The 15,018-nt window shown below is 46.5% G+C and overlaps 1 protein-coding gene across 1 annotated transcript in view; it reads right to left on the reverse strand.

Annotated features, from left to right (window-relative positions):
* Abca4 (ATP binding cassette subfamily A member 4) overlaps window positions 1-15,018 on the reverse strand; it is a 133,359-nt gene that overhangs the window by 83,726 nt on the left and 34,615 nt on the right. Inside the window, exons 7-11 of the mRNA XM_032896643.1 lie at window positions 12,525-12,614; window positions 9,661-9,901; window positions 8,038-8,177; window positions 6,901-7,017; window positions 6,102-6,299 (exon numbers count right to left, since the gene is read on the reverse strand). Coding sequence (XP_032752534.1) covers window positions 6,102-6,299; window positions 6,901-7,017; window positions 8,038-8,177; window positions 9,661-9,901; window positions 12,525-12,614 — 786 coding nt within the window. The remainder of the gene's footprint in view (window positions 1-6,101; window positions 6,300-6,900; window positions 7,018-8,037; window positions 8,178-9,660; window positions 9,902-12,524; window positions 12,615-15,018) is intronic.

A 15,018-nucleotide genomic window follows, 5' to 3' on the forward strand; every position in this document is an offset into this window, starting at 1 on the left:
TAAGCAATATCTCCTTGGAGAGGGTGTGGGAGCTGACCAGAAGCAGCAAGAGCCTGGTGGCCTGGTGAGGGGCTAGGAGGCCTCTACAAGCAGCCACAAGAGAGAATGTGGAAGAGCTGTCAGGACTTGGATGGCTTGCACATTTGCTTTTGTATTTGGACAGAGTGAACTTCTGGGGAGTCAATGGTTAACAGTAATTATTAGTCATTCCTAGGTCAATTCATGTAATTCCCTACATGAAAGAATAAACCCCAACTTTCTGAGTTCTCATTTTAATCAGATTATTTTTAAGAAAAAAAAAAAGAGAGAGACTGATTCATCTCAAATATTGTAAAATAATTGCTATCTTTATTGGATTTGATATGCAACTTGAGCAAATAATACTTTAGAGCCTTTGGACTTTGTATATTACAGGGAAAAGAACATTACCGCTGAAGTCAGCACAGATCTGGGTCAGAATTCTGAAGTCCCCACTTACCTGCTGTGACATGGCAGGGAGTCAAGCCTCTTAGAGTCCTTGCCTTAAATTCTACACAATGACAGCAATCATGGCTACCTGGCACATGGGAGTGCTGTAAGAGATGATGTGTCTAGCAGAGCCCTGTCCCCCAGGGCCCATGCACCTCTCTCTCCTCCACTGGGGTCCAAGCCTACCTCTACCTGTTTCCTTTTCTCTGTGTGAGTTCTAGGTTTCTGAGAGATCAGAGAGGCATAAAATACAGTGAGTATGAATTGCTTAGGATCGAATGCATGGCCCTTGAAATAATAATTGCCCTTGTGGTGTAGATTTCTGTCCCCTGTCTAACTCTCACAATGCCTTCCCAGTCTCTAGAGTCATTGAGTTAACAGAGAAAAGCAACACGGGTACCCAGCCAATATTTGCACATCGAATTCTACAACACGTTACATAATCCAACCTCATCTCTCTATCCAAATTCCCCCTGAAGTTAGGCTGAAAACACATTTCCTGAGAACATCATGGTTGGGTAGAGGTGGCATGTGGCCAGAAGTATTAAAGGTGCCAAGGAAAAGTAGTTTAAAAAAAAAGCCTGATAATTCAAGAAAATAACCACCATCCAATTCATAAGGAGTTATGACTGAGGTGATAGCCAGAGAAAAGCAGTTAGTGAGTACATTTTTTTCTCAAGACTTAGCAAAAGGTAGATGTTACTGATTAAAGTACAACTTTGTGCTTTGAGTAGAGGTATTTTTATTTTAAAGTTTGGCTGAATTCAGCTTCCTGATATGAAACATAAGACCTGAAATTCAAATGTACTAAGACATTTAAATCCACTGTGAACTGTAAATAGTATTTGATTTAGGCTAGGCCTAACCTTTTATTGAACAAGAAAAAAAAATTGAAGAGGAGAAGTATAAATATTTATTTCAACTAAAGGGTGATCAGAGGGGTAATTTGTTGATTTTTGTAATTGTGTTTTTCTATGGAAAACATTGGATAGAGGCAAATATGAGTCATGAATAAGATGTGTGTGCATGAGAATTTAAGATATTTACCTAAACATGGGTCAGCAGGAGGGCTCAGCGGGTAAAGTCATCTCTACCAAGCCTGAGAACCTATAGGACCTATAGAATTGAACCCTAGAAGTCCATATGGTAGAAGAGAACTAACTTTGACATGTCATGGCACACCGTACACTGCCCTCTACCATACACACAAAGTAAATAAGTAAATAAACAAACAGACTCCCATAAATTATTACATATAATAATTTATAAAGTTCTCGCTAAACTTCAGGCTCCCTAGATTCAGAGAAGTGAGTAATGGGAATAGCCTTTCCCTATGTAAGAGATGTGAAGGTCCTCAAATGTCACTAGCATGGCTGTCTCTAGTCCACCTTCTAACCAAAATGTCTGTCTCACTTTAACCTTTATTTCTCAGGGCCAGCAGAAAGCCAGAAATTAGCTATGGGATGAGGGAGAGCCCACAGAAAGCTTTATCCTCCAGTCATTAGAATATAAGAACAGTTCTCAGCGTCTGGGTCACTGTCCAAGTCCAGTGTACCCCCCGAGCTATCCTTGTAGGCTTTGGGAATAGACGGACCCAACTGTGACTCTAAGCAGAGATCCACAGGAGAAGCCTGGGCTAATGCTTAGGCATTTTTGAGTATACACACTTTACTTGGTTCATGTTCAGCAGCTGCCGTGTGTACATGTTCTTGGTGGGAGCCCAGAGTGTCTCATGCCACCCCCCACAGGCACTCTGAAGAGGTCTTGGTCCTACCCCACCCTCTCGATGAGGAGTCCTGGCAGCCCAGCATTTGCACACAGGTCTGATGACTGTGCTAAGTGCTCTCTGCCTCCGTGCTCCCTCTCCCGTACTGTCCTCCACAGTGACCTTGTATTGCTGCTTGGAATCGTACATACAAGAACTCCAAGCCATGGAGTGTCAAATTTCTCAGAGATTCCAGTCCATAAGCCCTGTGGGACAGGTCGGACAGTCATATGTGCGGCTGTCCAACCTGGACCCACAAGACAGATTCAGGAGGATGGATTTCCTTCAGATTGCTCCATCCACAGGACAGGCCTCACCCTAAGCAGGAAGGAAGAGATTTAGCCCTTCTAGTCACTGAGAAGAAAATCTACTGAATCACTCTCGCTTCCCACGAGGAGGAAAGGCTTAAAGATGTGTTTCTTGTTCTATTATTTTTTGGCATCACAATTAAGTGTCCCACTGTTGTGGGAAACAGAGCTCATTTCCTAATGTTCCATAAGTGCTTTTGGTTTGCTGTCTGTTCTTAGGATAGGCACGGATGTGGACTCCTAGACTGGCCCATGAGGAAGTGTTTCCAGACTCATTAGCACAAGTCCCATGATTGAAAAGGAGGTGCGAAGCTGGCATTCTTAAATAAGGCATAGGTGGCAACACAATAGCTTCCCTGTCCCCGAGAGACCTTTAGAACTATCAGAGAGGGCTCCCATGGCAAGTATACTACTCAGGTTTCTCAAGGCTTCTCCAAATAGCACAAAACACAAGAGCGGATGCTGAAAATCCAAGGTAGAACGCTGAGGCCCCCTGTCCTGCACTGTCTGTCTCTCCTTCCTGTCCCTTAACTCCTTGCTTCCCTCACCTCCAAGGGCAATACAATAAGAAACTGAATCATCACCACTGCCTTTATCAAAAGCCTTGTACAGGTCCCCACGGGGAGGCCATAGTGCTCAGTACGTCAAAGCCCCGGGAAAGTCACAGTGGTTGATATCTGGTCAGTAGCTTCATGAGCTCAGAGCTCGCCACCAGCTGGGGGCTAGATTCCATTTAGGCCAGGTTCATCTGTACTATGATTAAGAGTTGACAATGATTAATTAATACTTCTTATATGACAGTGTCTTGCATGAAATAGCTCACTTAATTCTCAGAACAAGCCAAGTGTCAGGTAACTACTCCTAAAATCCACATTTTACAGCTACGGAGACTGAAGAACAAACAGTGGATAATTGAGTCTAGCGAAATCTCAACCTGGAGACTTAACTCTTAACTGTTTAAGAGAATGACACCTATCGCTGCTGTATTAAACACAAGATGCTTAGGAAAAACCAATTCCTTTAGGGTGGGGGATATGGCTCAGCTGGTAGGGTATGAAAGGAAGGAAGAGGATGGAGGGGGAGGGAGGGAAGGAGGGAGGGAGGGAAGGAAGAAAGGAGCTTTTCCTATCATGATACAAAGTCAAGCCATGTTACAATGTCAAGCCATAGACAAGAATTATTCCTCATATACCTCACAAAAGCACTGTTGGGAACCAGAACAGGAATGAGTCGGCTCCCTGACACACCCAAACCCACGCACAGGCTCTGTGTGTCCTGAGATTAAGACAACATGGCAACTGTAGATAGCAGCGGTGGGCCTGGGGGTGTGGGCTTAACTGCAAGAGAGGAAGAGATCCCTTGGTAGCTGTAAATGGGACAGCAATCTGCTTTGCCCCAGATCTCTAAATATACGCGCAATACCAGGGCAATAAAGGGAAATTCTGAGTCACTTAGTCTGGGTTGGCACACAGAATGTGTTTTATAAAAGGCATCCAGGGTCATTATTGTCTCTGGTAAGATGGGAATTGCTTCAACTCTGGCGCTTCGTCCGCCACGCTCCATACTAGCTGAGAAGATACCTCAGGAGATGTGCAGTGATGTTAACATCCAAGATTCTGGAGAAGGAGGGTGTAGGGAAATTCTGTGGCTCCGGGGCAGTGGGAGCCCTCAAGAGCAGCCAGGAATACGTAAAGGTAGGCCTCTTCTCACCAGCAAGTTACTCCTAGGACTCACCATCTGGGATAGAAAAGCTCATCCCTTTAGGCCTCAAATTAACTCCCTTTCCTGATTCCAGAAGCACCTTCGGTTTCCTAATGGGCTTAGATTTTTGGAGGCTGAGGCCTAGCCCTTTGGATGTGATCAAACTTTAGATGTGAAAACCTTGGGGGCTGGGAGATTGAGAGTCTGAAGATGACTAAAATGTGTCCACGGATGCCAGGTGACCCATCTCAATGTTCAAGGCAGAGATGGACACACAGACAGCTTCCCCTACTTGAACTTGAGCAGCAGCCTGAGGGGTATGAGGAGAGGGCTGCAGATCACGAAGGGGTGAATTTCCAAGCCTGCGAGACAGCAGGAGGAATATCTGAGGACAAAGTCTCAACTTGCGTGTAGAACTGGAGAGCTGCAGCTCCCTAGTGGAAGACTTGCTTGGCATGTACGAGGCCCTGGTTCTACACCCAGCACCACGAAGAAAACAAACAAGAATTAACAGGTAGGTGGTGGCAAAAGAGAGTGACTGCACACTTGAGCAGACACACATTTCATCTTCTTTTGGGACAATGCCTCCCTCACTGCATAGGAATTTTGCTTAAAGTCCCCCACGACGGTGGCGTGTGTTCCAGGCCTCCCAGTCAGAACTACTCCCCTCCCTAGGCATTAAGACCCAGAAGTTTGACGGAGTGGGGTGTGGGAGGGGGCCCTTTGGGGGTATTGCTTATGCTGTGAGAAAGGCGTTCCCCTCCTTCTGTGGAATTTTCTAGTCTAAGGATGAGCGCTGAGGGCTGTCAGCAGCTGAGGCACTCACTACCAATGGAGAGAAACAGGCCGCATGCTTCCGTGTTGAGTCACTCAGACTTTAAACATTTGAGTGATGCAAACAGATGTGTGCTTGGAATGTGATGCTGGTGTCTGTGTAGAGGGGTGCCTGGATTAACAGAGAGCAAACCGTGGAATCCAGGGAGAAAGCTGCTCGGACAGGCTGGTACAAGGCCTCTAGTCCTCCCAGGGCCCAGAGAGCAAGGTAGAGTTGAGAGATAATTAGGAGGTGGAAAACAGACAGAGCACTGTGACTGGGCGTGACAGGGGAAGAAGGAGGTCATCAGGGCTGGCTCTGAATTCAGGCACACCCAAATTTGGACTCTGTTTGCTGCTCCTAATGGCTGTGGGATCTTATTCAGCCTCTCTGAGCCTTGGCTTCTATGTCTATACCCTGGCAGCAGTAACACGACAGGCTTCATGGGATTGCTGAGAGATGAGATAAAGACGTGTGGATACAAAAACACAGAAATGGTACAGAGTAACACTCGGTATAGAACCACTCTCTCTGACAGTGAAGGAGACAGAAAACTTAAAGATGGCCCTGAAGTTCTCGGCTTGAGTTCCTGAGAAAAGGCTTTTGAAATTGGCCGGCATAAGAAGTGCAGGCGTTTACTAGGAAAGGAGGGTGGGAGTTTGTTTTTGACACATGTTGAATCTTGCATGCTGTTAAGACTTTGAGGTAAAGGTGTCCAGCAATCAATGAGACTCAAAGGTTTGGCGGACACCGGCCAACAGAAGGTCATTAGAACAATGGCAGACGGGAGATAGCTGGGAATGGATGTGTGCTGGAAGGGAAAGAGGGGGGCCAGAGGAGTCATGAAGTTACCGAGATGTGAGGACAGTCGCACGCAAGTCTAGGGGAGAAGATGCTGTCTGTCAGATGGCCATGGCACCCTTACCACTTTGTGCGAAGGATGAAAGACTGAATCCAGTGCCAGCTGACTGACTAACAGGTCTCTAGCCTCACCCAGGACATTAAGAGGCTCACTATGGTCCTCCAGTGGATTGCTGCCTCTTACCTCCAGGTATTGATTAGCCAGGCGCAGAAAGCGGTCAGTGATGTTGAATATATCCCTCCAGTCAAAGCTGGTCATGTCATCAGCTTGGTTCTCTCGGGGACCGTTAGGGAAGAAGTTTAATATGGCTTCGGTGGTAATGCCTTCTTCTCCAAGCTGCCTATTTATGAAGTCTTTTACTGTTGGGTGCTGCAGGGTATCCTTGGGAAGAAAAAAAGGCAGTCACAGAAATGAAGAATTCCACAGGGTCTTTGGCCTTATTCTTAGAGCATGTCAGACTTTTAATGACTACTGATTGAGACCGGAAGGCCCAGTGAACGAGCTTGTAGGCTTCAACTTCGATCAATTTCTTCAAAGACAAGAGGAGAGGAAAGGCAAGACAGAGCATGGGAGGGGAATTGCTGAGCATATCAAATGATACAGAAGACTTCCTTTTTACAGCTTTCTGTTTGCCTTGATATTGAGGTCTCTTGCCTCTTGGCTTTACAAAATTGCAAAAGAGGCCAGACAGACACAGGGGACCATCTTGGCAGTTTAGAGCCGGCCTCTTCGGGAGACATCCCTTTGAACCTGAGACTTTCATGTGAATTCATGGGAAAAATACTGACCTCGTGGCAACTTCTAAATTGTCCCACAGAATTTAAGGAGCATACTCCCCACCCAACGCCAGTGACACCACTTGGTGGCATTCCCAGGCTACAGCTTGAGGTTCTGTTCTCTACGGCTTGGCCTGAGTTGGAATGAACTGTCTCCACGGCCCCTCTAAGTCTTCCTCCCCATCCTATGTCGTGAGCATCCTTACTCTGATCACGGCCATCTGTGTGCTCTTCTCAAAGAAGTACCAAATCTGAGGCCCTACTTCCTCCCAGGCTTTGACCAGCTTCCTAACTCGATCCAGTTCTTCAAAAGTTGAGTTGGCCTAAAAGTAGACACACAGAAGGAAACGGAAGAAAGTGAAGTGTAAGAAAGAACCTTTCTTAGCTTATGTCTTTTCAGCCCTAACCGTAAACCTTTAAGGTGTTGTGTTAAGTCGAAGCCCTCCCTCCCTCCTCCTCCTCCCCCTTCCTCCTCCTTCTCTTTATAATGACAATAATTTATTATTATTTTAAGTATATGGGTGTTTTGTCTTCGTGTATGCCTATATACCACGTGCGAGCTGCCGTGTAGGTACTGAGAATTGAACCCTGATCCTCTGGAAGAGCAACCAGCTCTCTTAACAGCTGAGCCATCTCCCCAACCCACCAGGGGCTTCTTGGAAGTGCTTTTCCTTTCCTAGAATATTGGAATTCCTCAGACTCCAGAACTGACGGAATCTAACTTGTTAGTATCTCAGAGATACATGCAACAATGATGTAACTGATTCCAAGGCTCATTAAGTCATAGTTGGGATCTTAGTGAGCAAATATTTATCCTCCCCATCTTTGCCTGCTCTAGGAAGCCAGGGATCAAAAAATGCTGAACATTTCCATTAAGGATGTAAGTCACGCAGTGGGAAAGAAAAGTCCACTGCAGGTTGCTTCAGAGAGGGTGGGTCCAGGCAGGGCACTGGAGCGGGGCATTCCTACCATGATTGTGCATGGGAGAGAAACCCAGGAATCCATTTTGGGGAAAATAAGCCAGGGGAGTCATTGGCAGGGCATATTCACACACACACACACACACACACACACACACACACACACAGAAACACACACACATGCACATACAGACACACACACACACAGACACACACACACACAGACACACACACACATGCACACACAGACACACACACATACACATACAGACACACGCACACAGACACACAGACACAGACATACACACAAACACACACACACACACACACACACACACACACACACAGGCACGCACACGCATGCACACCATAGTCTTCTGGGAGGTCTGAGGCGTAGGAGAACCACACCAGCTGGGACCTTACGTTCTTCAGCAGCCTTCGAGCAGCAGGGGAATCTGGAGTAAAGAGGATTTTTCCCATCAGCAATGGCTTTGTTGCCCTCCAGGCTATTTTGGTTAAGGGGTTTGACTCCAGGCTCTGGATCAATGAATTACAAAAGGACGCTGTCAAGAGAGAAGAGACATTTTTCAAAGCTCCCCACTGCTCATAACTAAACAAGGTCATTAGTGCATCGAGTCACATGCCTATCTCTCATTCAGCTCCACACTGGATGCTTTGAGAAATAATCTAAATTATTAGGCTGGGCCCACTATTAACAAGCCTGTCATTAGTGAGAGAATGCCACAGTGCCTCTTGATAATAGCCTCTGCGGTGGGACAAAGGAAGGGTTGCTCTTGTGGCTCATTCTGCTGAAAAGGGAGAAGCCGGGGAGCCTGCTTGTGATTTTTGCAAGAGACCAAAGGGAGTGAAAGCCCAAATCTTCCCCTCCACCTCCCACCCCACCCTCAGCACCCCCAACAGCAAACTCAGCTGTAATCTCAAATAATTCTTCATCTACTAACTCCTTCTTGTATGTAGCTGTCTCTCTTGCTGTCTTTTTTGTGATTTCAGAGCACATCCCATCCCAAAAATAGTGAAAGCGAGGCAGGAGGCTTGCGTGGGGGGGGGGCATGGAGGGGGTGGGGGGGGCATGGAGGGGATGGGGGTGGTGGTGGTGCATGGAGGGTGTGTGTGGGGGCGTTTCCAGCACTGTTGGCTGGCCAGGACCCCGTTGGCCTGAGCGCTACTGTAACTCTGCATTGCCTTCTCTATCTCTCTTCTCTTCCTCTGGAACTTAGCCCCAGTTCAGTTACATTGGTAGGAAATGCCCCCTTTTCCCTTTCCAAGCGGGCGTGGGAGCCTTCTATGGCTCATGTCCAGTCTCCCATGGGCACCGTTTGCCACTAGAAGGGGAAGGAGAATTTCTGGGAGAAATCTCTTTGCCCAAGGCCACTTAACAAGAGCAAGGAGAATCAACCCTGGGACTGGGATTTCTTACAAGTGTTCACCCAGTGGTCTCATCCCCCCTCACGCTGCAACCCTTTAATATAGTTCCTGGTGTTGCGGTGACCCCTCCCCCAATCATAAAATTACATTCATTGCTATTTCGTAACAGTGATTTTGTTACTGTTATGAATCATAATATCAATATCTGTGTTTTTTGATTTTTTTTTTGAGGGGGGTAAATAACCCAGAGGTTGAGAATCACCACGTTTAACCCATTTTTTTTTAATTAGTGTGTGTGTGTGTGTGTGTGTGTGTGTGTGTGTGTGTGTGTGGCGCATGCACACGCGATGCGTATGGAGGGTCAGTGGACAGCCTGAGGCGTGCCATCTACTTCCTTTTATCTCTACCTTGAAATTTGGTAAGTCAGCTGACCGGCAAATCCCAGTATCTTCTTGTCTCAGCCTCAGCGGTGATTACAAGAGGCACCAACCACATCTGGCTTTGTTCTTTTCTTAGTGGATTCTGGGGATTGAACTCCTGGCCTTATGCTTGTGCAATAAGAACTTTACAGCCGAGCCATCTGCACAGCTGTCCTACATCCCCGACCCATCATCTTATCGACACAGAGGCCAATTTGCCTATGGGACTCAGAAGACTTACTTGTTCTTTTGTCGTAAGAATAGGTGGGTTCTCTCCTTGTGGAATCAATCCCCAGGAAGGCCTTATAGTTATTGTCTTCATACCAGTTGAAGGAGAACACTCGAGAGCCTCCTCCCTCTGGGTACCCACACAGGAGGTCAGACAGGATGCCCATCAACTGTGTGAAGGTCTCGGGACCACTGTTCTGCAGGAGAGGTCTGGTTACCCACAGCAAGTCTTGAACACTTGACCGATGGATAAACTAGGATAAAGAAAGGGCTTTGAATAATCGATTTAGGAGTTGGGGGTTTAGCTCAGTGGTAGAGTGCTTGCCTAGAAAGCGCAAGGCCCTGGGTTCGGCCCCAAGCCCCGAAAAAAAAAAAAAAAGAAAAAAGAAAAAAGAAAAAGAAAAATAAATAAATGAATAATCAATTTAAAAATGTATTTATTTTATTTCACGTACATTGGTGTTTGGCCTGAATGCTGTGTCCATATGAGTGTGTTAGATCCCTGAGAACTGAAGTTAGAGACTTCTGTGATCTGCTGTGTGGGTGCTAGGAATCGAACATGGGTCCTCTGAAAAGCAGTCAGTGCTCTTAACTGCTGACAAAATGAAGGCTGATTTCCATATTTAAAGGGACACATAAATATTCTTAGCAATTCTTAACTGCAGAATTAAAAAACCCTGCTGTCATCTACTTGGGGGCAAGCAAGAACACAAGACATGCTAATATTGTCTGCTTTCCTTTGCTGGGCTTCCTTGGGATTGAGTCCCTGAAAATAAAGTAGAGAATATATCACCGTAAGCCAACCCTGTTCCGCAAGTGCAAAGCCATGGCAAATTTCTATGACTGAAACTTCACAATGTGGTTTATTTTTATGTGTATGTGAGTGTCTTCTGTCTGTGTCCGTGTGTGCACACGTGCATGCGGATGACTATAGATGTTAGAGGGGGCTGTCGATGCTCCCAGAACTGGGCTTACAGGTTTACAGGGAGCTGCTTTGTGGACGCTTGGAGCTGATCTCTGGTCCTCTTCAAGAACTCTTAACCACTGAGCTGCTCCTCAAAATATCTTTTTTTTTTTTTTTTTTTGGAGCTGGGGACCGAACAGGGCCTTGCACTTGCTAGGCAAGCGCTCTACCACTGAGCTAAATCCCCAACCCCTCAAAATATCTTCTTATATTAACTTAATCATCCATGAGTGCTTCCATTCAACCGAAATGTGTGGTTTGTTCCCTCCCTCCCACTCCACCCCCATTCAAGTTCAAGAGGTGTGCCTGTATATATGTTTGTGTGTGTTTTAAGATTCAAGCAAAGAACACTATTGGATGAAAATGCCCAAATTCTCTGTCAACTAAGAGGAACCTGGTCTTCTTCTCATTTCTCGCTTTATGGCGTCATAGTACCCATGGCTTCTTTGAAAAGTGGATCTGTGATGCTGAGAAGTCTGGGAGACACTGGCAAGTGGCACCAGTGTCCTGGTTCCCATCGGGGCTCTTGGCTTTATTTTAGGGAAAAGATAAAATAAAAACAATGCTGTGTTTATTCCCTAACCACACCTTGCTAGTCACATTCTAAGGAACTTGGAAATTAAAAAAACAAAAAACAAAAACCATTAGGATCCAACCAGGCGTGATGGAAAACATTCTCCCACTTCTCCCATCGATGTTTACCTGTGGTCTCTCTCTTTGTACCCCTGCCAACACTTGCTTTCCGAAACTGATGAGCACCGTGTGGAATCCACACAGTGAGTCACTTTTATAATCACGGTCTACGCCTCAGTAAGAAAGTCGGAATCTCACATTGCTTCAACAGCAGGGGGTCTTAGGACCAGAAGGGGTTATTATCTTTAGTACGTTGCAAAGCACTCAGAAATGAAGGGCTGTACTGGAGTCAAATGTTCTGATATCACTTAATATAAACTGGGCCATCTGCTTTAACCCGGTTCACAACTGCTAAGACCTCTTCTCTACTTAGGCAAGGAACCTTCTGGAGACCCACATGGAATCAAAAGTGGATATGCTTTGGGAAGCCATTTACAGTCTCTGTGGACTCCACCTCTTTACAAGAGGCCCCCCGCTGCAGCCGGTGGCCAGCAGTGTGGAGGGCCCTTCGCTCGCTCCCCCTGCCACGCAGGGCTTCTGCTTTGCCACGATTGAGCTTAATTTTATAAACACAGATTCCAAGGATGCTGTTTCCCAAGTTGGCTGAGCCTGAGGCAGCTGGGAAAACGGAAGGGGAAACGTCTGAGGGGGAAAAGCCAGATTCTCCATTTCGTTCCCCTGGCGTTATAGCTATCCCACTTAAAGAGATGCCTTTCTCTTCTTCCTTGACTGTACATTCAATAAGGCTTGTGACTGTATCTGTCTTTTCTCTCCCTGTCTCCATCAGCAATCAACTCTTAAGTGGAGGAACCAATCTCCACACTTGGGAAGTCTTATGGCATCAGATACTAATTAAGTTGTATACATATTTCATAAAACAGCATGGGATAGTCACCCATGGTAGGGATTGTAACCAGACGCACAATAGTAAGGCACTGTAAGTGTTTGCTGCTGCTGTGGGTGGCGCGTGGCTTACTGCACCCCTCAGTCCTGGAAAGCCTTAGACTCGGTCGTAAGTCCACGACAAATCATGCTGCTACAGACAAGTCATGGGTTCCGCTGGTATTTAGGTCTTGATGTAGCATCACAAGAGTGGTTATTTTCTTTTCCCCTCCTACCAAGGAGCACAGATGGGATAGGACATGAGCAAGTGCCTTTAAACCACTGGACAGGGAGAGCAAATGAATTTCTCCTTAACAGGCAAGAGGCACAAGGACTTACTTGATATATTGAGTGTGGTAGAACAGTGTGAAGGCATAAAACTGCATTGGGACTCTTACCTTTTGCACTCTTGGTGACAGATCAGACAGTATTTCTCCCCAAAATCTCAAGTTGATTCCTTGAGAGCTGCTGTCAAGGAGTGTGGGGAGCTGGAATCAACATGAAAAAAAAATTTTTTTTTTAAATGTAGTTACAGGCCTGAGGAGATGGCTACATCAGAGAAGTGCTTGCTCCTTAAGCATGGGGGCATGAATTTGATCCCTAACACCCATATAAAATCCTGTTTGATGGCACAAACACTTAATCCCAGTGCTGGGGAGGTAGAGACAGGGGATTTTGCTACCATCCAGTCTAGACAGATCCAGTGAGCTCTAGGCCAGAGAGAGAGGCCTGTCTCAAAAAACAAGATGAAGAACAACTAAGAAAGACACCTGATGGGGTTGGGTATTTAGCTCAGTGGTAGAGCGCTTGCCTAGCAAGCGCAAGGCCCTGGGTTCGGTCCCCAGCTCCGAAAAAAAGAAAAAAAAAAAAAAAAAAGACACCTGATGTCAATTCCCAGCTGTCCATGTATGTGCACACAGACACACACACACACACACACACACACACACACACACACACACACTCGTACTATCTGATTTTGTACATGTTTGCAAGGTACCCTTTCCTTTACAATTATACTTCTGTAAGGTTGCTTTCAGAAATGAAATTCTTTTTCCTGGAGCCAGGAAAACGAAAGGCTCCTACTTCAAGTTTCCCTGCGGTGCCAGTCAATTACAGACAGCCTCGTGGTGACTGAAAATACAGGAGAGTAATTCTGATTGGTGGTTTAGTTGACACCTGACAAGACTCCCAGAAGAGGGAAAACAGTACAGCTGGTGGAGCACGAAGACTGGGCATGCGCAGAGCGCCCATTCGCTCACCTCCCAGCTCCGAAGGGCCTGCCAGCACTCCTTTAGTGCTCACTTCTGTCCCTTTGTGTCCTTTCTGGGCAGGTTGTCCCCTCTGTTCACCAAAGCTCTGTCATCCCAGAGCCCACCAATTCCATCTCTTTTCTTTTAAAGGTACCGTTCATCTGAGTGAAAGGTCCCCTGGTCCATTCTCCAGTTGCGAACAACATTTGGGTAACGCTTGCCCACAGAACAGCTCAGGACAGTCTGAGTATTTGCCATGTTGATCTCGAATACCAACGTCCCCAGTTTTGCTTCTATCCATCCAGCCTTAGAGCCTGATTCGAACACCTTGAACACCAAGTTCAAATCCTGGCTGACTTTATTTGTCACAGCTTCAGAATGGAATTGAATCGCTGATTGTCTACCCTAAAGGGTCCTTTTGGACTGGGTTCAAAGTGTTAAGACAATGGTTTTCAAATTCGAGGGTGGCCTAGACAGAGCCTGGAGAAAGCTGAACGCCATCCTCACTCAGGTATTTGTCGGTCATGAGCCATGAGCCTCAGCTCTTTTCATCCTGCAGGGTGGCTCTCGGGATGGCTGGACCGGTCTAGGTTGCATCAGGAACTTAGATGCAGGTGGTTAAGCATAGACCTACTTGAGCTCCTGTCTCTGCCCTGCATCCCTGCCTTTCGTCCCATGGTAGCCGGCTTTATGCCCTCTGCTCTGATCACTGGGATGCGGTACCTATCCCATGCTGAGATTTCTTTTCAAACTGCTTGTGAATAGCTCGGATGGTAATGGATGCTTTAATCCCTGTTTTTGTTTTGCTTGAGTTCTGTGGGTAGGAAAGGAGGAAGGATGTAAAGAGGACAAATCACAGGTCAGTGAGTGCTCTCCCTAGCCTTGTCCATCTTCTCTCCCAAGGACTGTGAAAGACAATAGGGACATAGTACTCTCATCATTACTGCCATTATCATAATTATTTGGCTTTTGGAGACAAACTCTCTCTACATAGCCCTGGCTGTCCTGGAACTCATGTAGACCAGGCTCCCCACCTCTGTCTCCTGAGCTGGGATTAAGGGCATGTACCGCCGCACACAGCTGTCTTCATACTTATATGCCTTTCTGCCACATCCCCAGTTTTCAACCCATGGTCGTGACCCCTTTGGGGATCATGTATCAGATATCCTGCATGCCAGATATTTACACCATGATTCAGAACAGTAGCAAAACTACAGCTATGAGGTAGCAACGGAACAATTTTAGGATGGGGAGTCACCACCACATGAAGAACTGCATTAAAGGGTCTCAGGATGAGGAATCTCGAGAACGGCCGTGCTAGATTATGAACTCCTTAAACAGAAATGGGCTTCATTGTTTACATCTTCAGCACAGGTGCACATTGGCAATCCGTGAACGTGTGCTGTAGAAAAGAGACGGAATCTCCTGAGAGTTTAGATTCCACGAGCAGTGTCTCTACTGGGGAGGCTGCTCCACTCTAAGGACTGGGAGGGTAAGATGATTGTAAGGATGAGTTGAGGGCAGTATCTGTGCACAGAAGGGGTTGGGGAGTCTGCAACCAAGTGGAGGGAGGACTGTGAAGCCAAACATCGGAGCCAGCCTGGACAGCTACATAGAAAGAAGATGAGGGATCTGGAGG

This window comes from Rattus rattus, chromosome 3, assembly GCF_011064425.1.
Source record: "Rattus rattus isolate New Zealand chromosome 3, Rrattus_CSIRO_v1, whole genome shotgun sequence".
Lineage (NCBI taxonomy): Eukaryota > Metazoa > Chordata > Mammalia > Rodentia > Muridae > Rattus > Rattus rattus.